Here is an 8221-nt window from a genome sequence, read left to right on the forward strand (position 1 = left end):
GGGAGCCCCACAGCCAGGACAGCTGGTCAGGGAGGTTGAGCTGCTCGTGGCCACGGCTGGGCTGAGCTTGGGCAATCCGCAGATGAGCAGAGCCTGGCGCTTCCCTTCTGCATTTAATAATGCGTTGCAGGAGGGGCCGGAGCTGCCGGATCAGAGCTGCTGGTTTTCTCTGTCACCCTGCCGACCTCGGGGAAGATCTCTGCAGGGCTGAGCACCCCCAGCAGCTCCCAGGGGGACTGGGGAGCCATCGGGGTAAGGATGATGTTACCGGTTCTGCCTCTGCGGCTGGAGCCGAGCCTGTCTGCGCTGTCTGCACTGCTGCGCTGAGCCACCCACCACCGGCCCCCCCTGGTTTTCTCCAAACCCACTGGTGTTGCCGGGTGCTGGAGGTGGGAGCTGGGTGGCCCCATCCCACTCCTGCCCCATAGCCACCAGCTCACTGCTGGTGGGGGAACCTGGTGCTCCAGGGATCAGGACCAGGACTGGGTGCTGTGGGAGTGATGGGCGACCTGCCACCACCTGGGGACCTGGGGACGATGCAGTCCCACCCCACTGGAGCACCGTTAGGGCTGTAAAATTGGTGCCAGCCTTGTGGTTGGGGTGTTAGGAGTGGAGAGGCTCCCCAGGAAGGTGGCCAGTGAGAGATTTGGGGTGCTTCTGCCTTCATTCTTCTTTATCTTCTCTTCTGGGCAGATGCTGGAGACAGACACTGAGAAGCCGGGGCAGATGCACTCGGAGGATGGGAAGGCGGCAGTGGGTGATGCTCCTCCAGCCACAGAGGCACCGGCTCCGGCTGAGCCCTGGGAGGCTCTGGGAGCCACCCAGGGTCCTCTCCTGGCGGAAAAGCAGCTGGTGGCCACTGAGAAGGGAGAGGAGCAGCCCAGCTCCCTGCCAGCCTTCGTCATACCTGAGCTGCGGCTCGACAGCACCTTCAGCCAGAGCACGGCGGGCATGGCGGGCAGCACCACGGATGATGAGGAGGACGAGGAGGATGATGAGGAGGAAGATGAGGACGAGGAGGATGCGGAGGAGGACAGCGACGAGCACTACTTGGAGAGGAACGAGGCGAAGCGCAGCAGCATGATCGAGACGTCGGGCTGTCAGCCTGTCTACACGCTGAGTGTGCAGAGCTCCCTGCGGCGCCGGACCCACAGCGAGGGCAGCCTGCTGCAGGAGGCCAAGAGCCACTGCTTCACCTCCGACACCACCCTCAACTGCTCGGACAGCCAGGGCACCAAGGGCCACTGGGCCCTGCCCTCCCCCAGGACCCTCAAGAAAGAGCTCGCCAAAAACGGCGGCTCCATCCACCAGCTCACCCTGCTGTTTTCGGGCCACAGGAAGGTACGTGAGCCGGTGCTGGCTCCGCGGGGCGGCTGGCTCCTGCTTGGCCGTGGGGATGGGGGAGCTCCTGGGGTGGAGGTGTCCAGCACGTGACCCCTCTCTCAATGGCCATGGCAAAGCTGGCATCTGAGGGGCCAGGAAGGTCCCTGCCACTGGCAGTCAGCTCTGGGAGATGCTTAGCACTCAGGGGATGTCACCCAGAGCCAGTGTGCTGGTGCTGTGGGTGGGCATCTCCCACCGATGCATCCAGATCCTACAGGTTCCCATGTCCTGGAGAGCTGCTGTCTGCTGAGACCAGTGGAGGGAGAGGTGCACCCGGGTGTCTGCACCTGCAAAAAGCTGCTCACAGCAGCAGGGACAGGAGAAAACCAGGCTCCAGAGAGCCTCCGGTGACGAAGAGTGCCCGGTGTGCTTGGGGATGCCAGGAGCAGTGTGGCTTTCTGCCCCAGCCAGCCTCTTGCAGGGCTTTGACCGTTGTGGAGGGCCCATCTCAGAAAAAGGTTGAGGTCAGCAGTGATTTCTGACCCTGACATGCAGAAAGTAGGAGCAGCGGAGGGCCGTGCAGCAGGAGCTCTGCACGCGGCTGGCCCGTGCTCACGGGCTGTCTGGGGTGCTCCCCATGCCTCCCTGGAGCAGAGCTTGCCTTGGCTGTATTTTTGCATAACAAATATTTACAGGAAACAATATGCCATTGCAGAGATTGTGTGTGAGAAGTGCTGCTTGCCCCATCCTCCCCGGGTGGAGGCTGGCTGGGTGCTGAGAGCGGCTGCCTGCCTTCCTGCGGCGCTGGCCCAGCACCCTGCTCTGCCCGACCATGCTCATGCCGGCTTGATCTCTGCCAGTGGCTGTGCGTACTGCTCTGCTCGGGGCTGCACTGCATGGCTCAGGACCACATTGCATTGCTTGGAGTCATGTTGCACAGCTCAGGACCTCGTTGCATGGCTCAAGACCACGTTGCATGCCTCAGGACCATGTCACACTGCTCGGGACCACCTTGCAGTTCTCAGGACCACGTTGCATGCTGCTCCACAGCAGCTGGCTCCTGGGCAGGAGAGGCTGGTACAGAGCCCTGCATGCCACCAAGCACGGCTGGATGATGGGGTTAAACCCTTGATGGGGTTAACCCTCTTCCTGCCAGGCTCATGCTGCTTGAAAAGCCACCTCTGATGCTGTTTCCTGGAGCACTTTTTGGGCTCAAAGTCCCCGGCCAGCTGGTGAGAGCCCTTACAAGTCTGACAGGCCGGTCAGATGGGGCTGCTGTGCAAAAGGGTAGCCCAAACCCTCTTGGAGGCTGATGCCAGCAATTGTGGGCTGGGGGGGGTTCGGACCCTCTCCCAGATCCTATCAAGAAGGGTCACCTTTGTGGCAGGGACACCCACGCTACCCAGCGCAGTTGCAAGGGAGGTGGTGTCAGTGCCAGTGCCTGGTGAGAGTGTCCCATTAGGGCTGCCAGTGACGAGGTTCCTGGAAAAAGGTTTCACAGTGCCGCTGTGCGTGCAGCCTGGGAGCGCGCAGCTCTGTGGCCAGAGGCTGCTGCAGCGCTGGCTGAGACCGGGCGGGCTGCACGCTCGCTGCGGGGGGGAGACCCGGGGAACGTACCCCGCTCCTGCCCCGGAGAGCCCCCAGCTGCGCTTTCTGGGCCGATCTGGGTGGATGTTTTTCAGCAGGGTCAAACTGAGCTCCTCCTGGATTAAACTGCTCTGGTGCAGATGAGACCGGGTTTTTTTGGAGCAGGGACCGGGGCAGCCCGTGCCGGCGATGAGGGCAGCGTGGCTGCTGGAACTCCTGGTGCTCCCACTTCCAGCCCTACAGCAGCTCTGTCTGGCTCCGTATGGCCGGTGCCTTAACCCCCTGCCCGTCTGCCCTCCTGGGACACTCCCTGCCTGCTCCCATTGCCCTGCCTCTCCGGCTGCCTGTGGAGGGGTCAAGGCTGCCTCGGGGCCACAGCGGGCAGGGGAGCCGGGCACGGTGCTGGGCCACTGCGTGCATGGGGTTTTGGGCTACTGCCATCCCCCTGCCTACACTTTGGAGGGACTTTCGTCAGGCTGTGCCTTTTGACTAGTTCGATGAAACCCTCCGAGGTTTCTGGAGCAGGACACTGATGTACAATTCCCCTGTGGATCCCCTCCAGCGGCAGCACCAAGCTGCCAAGCACCAGCGATACCCACACCCGGTGGCCTCGGCAGCAGTTCCAGAGCATCCATCAAGGTGTTGTTTTTGTATTCCCCCTTTGGGAGCATTTCAGAGGGGCTCATGTTGTTGGCCCTTTTAATGCTGTCGTGCCCGGTGTGCCTCCCCGCTCCCCTCCTTCCTGCGGTCGGGGCTGGGAGGTGGTTGTTTTAAGAGTGTATTGTGGCCAGGAGCTCTGGGACTCCTCGGGCGAGCTCTGCTGCTGTCTTTTGTCCCCGAGCGCGGTGGAGCCTCTCCAGACAATGGCAGGAAACGTGCTCCGGCTGCGCGTCGCCCCGGCCAGCCCGCCTGCCGGGGCCCTATCTGGTTGGGGAAGGTGCTTTGCAAGGGCTGCATTGTTTGGGGCCGATAAACTCCGGAAACCTGGGCGCAGAATGGAAGGAAGTGTCAAAAGCCTTGAGCCCGGGGCTGCGAGGCTGCGCAGCGGGTTCCCACGGCACGGCCGCGGGGCGGCGATCCTGGAAAGTGCCCTGCAGCCCCCAGCAGTGCAGGGCTGAGCTCTGTTGCAGGGTCAAGCTGGCAGCGAGCATCTTCCAGTCTTGCTCAGTAATGGATGAATTACTAAAGCTCCCGAGCTGTGGTGGTCTCAGAGGTTCCCATGCCTGGCCCCAGGCTTCGTGGCTCGGAGGCTGTGCTGGTGCTGCCCCAAGCTCACAGTGCATTCGAGGTCCCCTTGGTTTGCCCAGGCTGCCCCGGGGCAGTGGTCGGGGAGTGACGCCCTCTGGGTGCTCCTCGGACTTCAAAGCTGCCATGATATGATTCAATTATGGCTGAACTGCTCTGATTTTTCCTGCCCGGGGACTGCTGGGGGACCCCTGATTGATTTTGGGTGCCCAGCCTGGGACCAGGTGCTCTGCGGGCTGGGGAGGGGTCCCTGTGCCCGCTCAAGACAGCAGGAATAGGAGCATCAGGGATGGGGATGCCGGTATCCTCCCCATAGGACGTACCACTGTCAGCATTTTGAACCTGGAGGGGTACCTGGGCCACCAGCCACGGTGTCTCCTTAGACGCTCCAGGAACACCATGGACTGAAGGTGGCACAGGATGGGTGCGGGGAGGCAGGTTCCCATGCCAGAGCGGAGAGGAGCTTGTCCCATTGCATTGCTGCAGCCAGCCGTGGTTGTGGGGAAGGAGCCCTGTGGATGCCGTGGCTCTGGGCTGTGTGGGTGCAGGGACCATGGGGGATGCTCACAGTGATGGCTGGTGACCCTTGGAGTGCCACTGTGGGCATGCACTAGCATGATGATGCAGATGCTGTTTTTCTGTTCCCCCCCCAGCTGAGCGGAGCCGATCCTGAATGCAGCTGTGACGAAGGGGACGAGACCTCCCGCAAGAAACGGAGCAGGAACCTGTAAGTGTCACATCGTGGTGGCATCAGAGTGTACCAGGGCTGTTTGCCATGGTCAAACACCTCGTCCAAGCCCCGCTGGTCCAGGCAGCCCTCAGGGTCCCCCCTGTCTCGTTCCCCCAAGCTTTTCCGGGAAGAAAGCAGCAAAGACACGCATGAACTAAGGTCTCACTTCAGACAGAGAGTCGTGATTTTCAGGGAGGAGGGTGGGAGGCGTGCTGGGGGCATCGCACAGCCCGGCTGGGAGCAGCACCCTGTTCACCTTGCTTTGACAGACGGGGTGGAAGGAGCCAGCTCTTGCCGGTGGTGTGGGGAAAACAGCTTCCCTGGTGCCGGCAGAGCTCTGCTCCGGCAGCGCCGGGTTCAGGGAGAGGACATGCAAGTGGTGAAACATGAGCTGGGGGCCTCCTTCCCGCTGGCCCCATGCTGGGAGGAGGAATGGGGAGGTTTCCCACCGCGGGACGGGCTCCAGCCCTTGCAGCACATCGCAGCGCGTGGGCAGCGTGGTGGGAGCACCGAGCGCGGGGGCCGCCGAGGGATGCTCGCAGCCTCTCTGCCTCTCCTGGTAAGGCTTTGGGGGTGCCAAAAAGTGGGTCTGGGCAAGGACGAGGCAGCCGTGGCCTTTGCTTCCCACGAGTGCAGCTGCAGCTGGGTGGGGGCAGGCGGCCCCGGCGGGGCCAAGCGAGGATGTTTTGGAACAAACCATCTCCGGTTTTGCAATGCAGGATCCGGCTGGGTGTCATGGCCGCAGGGATGCCCAGGGCTGGGTCTTTCCCCGCTCCACGTGGCTCGGGGCAGGTGGAGAAGTTGCACGTGGTTTGAGCGGCTCAGGGGGTGCGAGGGGGCTGAGCGTGCTGGCCGCGCACTCAGGCTCGACGGCTTGGCCACTCACGTTGCCTGCCAGCGAGCGGCACTGTTGTCCCGCGTGCTTCCTAGCTGCAGCTGGCTATTTTTAGCTCTTTTCATTATTTTCCACACCCCCCCCCCCCCCCGAAATTAAAATGAATCCCTTGCAGTCTGCAGCAGGGACGTTCCCCCATCCATGTGTCCCTGCTGCGGTGCTGAGCCAGGGGAATCGGGCTGGCGGGGGGAGGCTTAGCCGCCCCCAGCTTAGCGGGGTCAGGGGCGGCTGCAGAGAGGGTTTTCTCCTCACCTTGAGACAGCAGCAGATGCGCTGGGGAGCCTCTCGGCATCGCTCCGGCCGGCTATTGGCTGCGCAGCCTGGTTGCCAGCCGTCTGCGGGGAGTATTTATGGTGCAAGTGGCTGGGGTTTGGCACTCGCCTCCCCGCCCGGCACTGGTACGCTGTGCCGGCCCTGTTTGCTTGCCAGCACTCCCCGATGTACCACGCGATGGTGGACTTTTCCGAAAAATACCTGGAAAGGTAGGACTTGAGATTCCTGCGGGGAAAGGTGATGCGCTTTGCAGGGGATGGTTTGGAAGCGGTGCAGGGCGATAGGACTGGATGTGGCCTCGTGGCCGTGCCAGGGCACTGGGTGCAGATCACTTTACAGGGGTGACTCCAGACAGAAACTAGCACTTTCTTATGAAACATTGTTTTTGCCGTGGCATTTTATACCACAGATTGGCCGCAGCTGGGGGCTGTGTATGCTGGTGGCTGCCGCAGACTGGTTTTGTGCCGCTTGCTATTTATTTACAAGTGTGTGCAAAAGGAGAAGCACGTTTTAAGTTGGGGAACTTCCTTAGGTGGTGCTTGCTGGCGTATTACAGCCGGCAAATCTGCCCACGAGCTGCGATCACCTGCAAACCCCAGAGCCTGGTGTGCGGCAGAGCTACCCGCTGCAGCTGGCTGGCGTTGTGCAGCGGGCTGTGCGGGTGGAGGAAGCCCACGTGTGCTGGGGACACACGTAAGGACTTTTCAGAGCTTTGAAAGCCCCACCGGGCGCCGAGCTGCGGCGGCTGCCTTGCTAAACTGGGAACACTGCTAAAATTGTTGCTCGGGACTGCGTGGGATGGCCCGTCCTGTGTGGCGGCTGGTCCTCGGCTGCCAGCATTGCTGGCAGCGTGGTAATGGGAGGCAGATGGTGTTTGGAGCGTGAGGCTCCGTGTTTGGATCCACTTTTCCCACGTTAGCGCTGAGCCGGTGCCTGGCAGCTGGCAGCAGCGGGACATGCGTCCTGCTGGGACCACAGCCCAGACGATGCAAAGGCAGCGAAACCACCCATGCCCCCTACGAGGGCACGGACAGCACCGGGGACTAGGAGGGGCGATTGCCCTCTAAAATCCTTCTCTGGCTCAGGGTGCTCAGTACCTTGCAGGACTGAGCCCTGGGGTTGTTGCAGCTATTTTTTTCCCAGTGGATTGCTGTACTTTACCCTCCTGGGACTGGAGAGAGCTGTGGGTCCAGATAGCGTCACTTGGGGTGGGGTACACCCTTGTCTTGCATCCCTTCTATGCCCCTTGTGTCCCCAGCCAGCCCTGGGCATGGCTTGGCCAGGCAGAGGTGGCTCCTCCAAGCATCCTCGCGTAGTCCCACTGGTGTGGGACCCGTGGGAGGTTGCAGGGGGTGGCCTGGCCATGCCACCCTGGGGCCCCGTCCACCCTGGTGGCACCACCAGCCTCGGTGCAGGATGAGCATCCCATGCCACCCTGCGTGGTCCCTGCACCCCTTCGTGCTGGTGTCATGCAGGGGATGTGCCACGAGGGGACAGCATCGTCCACGCCTGTCCTCAGCCGTCACCTTGTCCACCTCCTGCTCCCCTGCCTTGGCCCCTGGGAAGCCCTCACAGGGCCAGGCTGGGGTTGGGCTGGGGGTCCTACTTTCCCGTGGCACTTGCCAAAAATCTTTGTCCCGCTTTGTCATGGTGGCAGTTGCCTGGGGGAACTGGGAGCCCTGTGTCCGGGTGCACGTCAGTCTGTCTGTCCAGGGGCGGTGGAGCGGGGACCAGTGCAGGGTGGCAGCGTGGGGTGTCTGTGCCCCAGCGCCCCTCCACGCCGCACACTGCCTGTCCCAACCACCATCTCCACGTATGGAGATGTCCCCACGGCCGTGCCCGTCCCGGGCTGGCACCGGAGAAGTGTGAGCACCAGCGGGTCGCCCGTGGGCTCCCAGCCCCGTCCCCCCAGGGGGGACACGGTGAAGCGCTGCTGTCCCGCTCTGCTCCTAACCCCACTCAGCCCCGTCGCTGGCCCCGCTTCCTTCCCTGGGATGCCTGCACTCTATAAATAGCCCTCATAAATCCCCGCCGTGATTATTTTCCCCGCCGACTCTTGAAAGGCCCCACTATCCCCCCTCGGCGCTGATTTTTCCACCTTTCCTCGAGTTTCCCCAGCAACGGTGGAGCCGTCCGAAATAGCAGCGGGGCTGACACAGCCCCTACTC

At 62.5% G+C, this 8221-nt stretch overlaps 1 protein-coding gene across 2 annotated transcripts in view; it reads left to right on the forward strand.

Moving 5' to 3' along the window:
- RGS3 (regulator of G-protein signaling 3) overlaps nt 1-8221 on the forward strand; it is an 84715-nt gene that overhangs the window by 71769 nt on the left and 4725 nt on the right. The window contains exons 18-19 of one of the 2 annotated variants that reach the window (XM_019473209.1): nt 694-1341; nt 4809-4882. In XM_019473209.1, coding sequence (XP_019328754.1) covers nt 694-1341; nt 4809-4882 — 722 coding nt within the window. The remainder of the gene's footprint in view (nt 1-693; nt 1342-4808; nt 4883-8221) is intronic. The other variant, XM_009283617.2, reaches the window with a different exon arrangement.

The sequence above is a fragment of the Aptenodytes forsteri genome, unplaced genomic scaffold, assembly GCF_000699145.1.
Source record: "Aptenodytes forsteri isolate BGI_AS27 unplaced genomic scaffold, ASM69914v1 Scaffold518, whole genome shotgun sequence".
Classification (NCBI taxonomy): Eukaryota; Metazoa; Chordata; class Aves; order Sphenisciformes; family Spheniscidae; genus Aptenodytes; species Aptenodytes forsteri.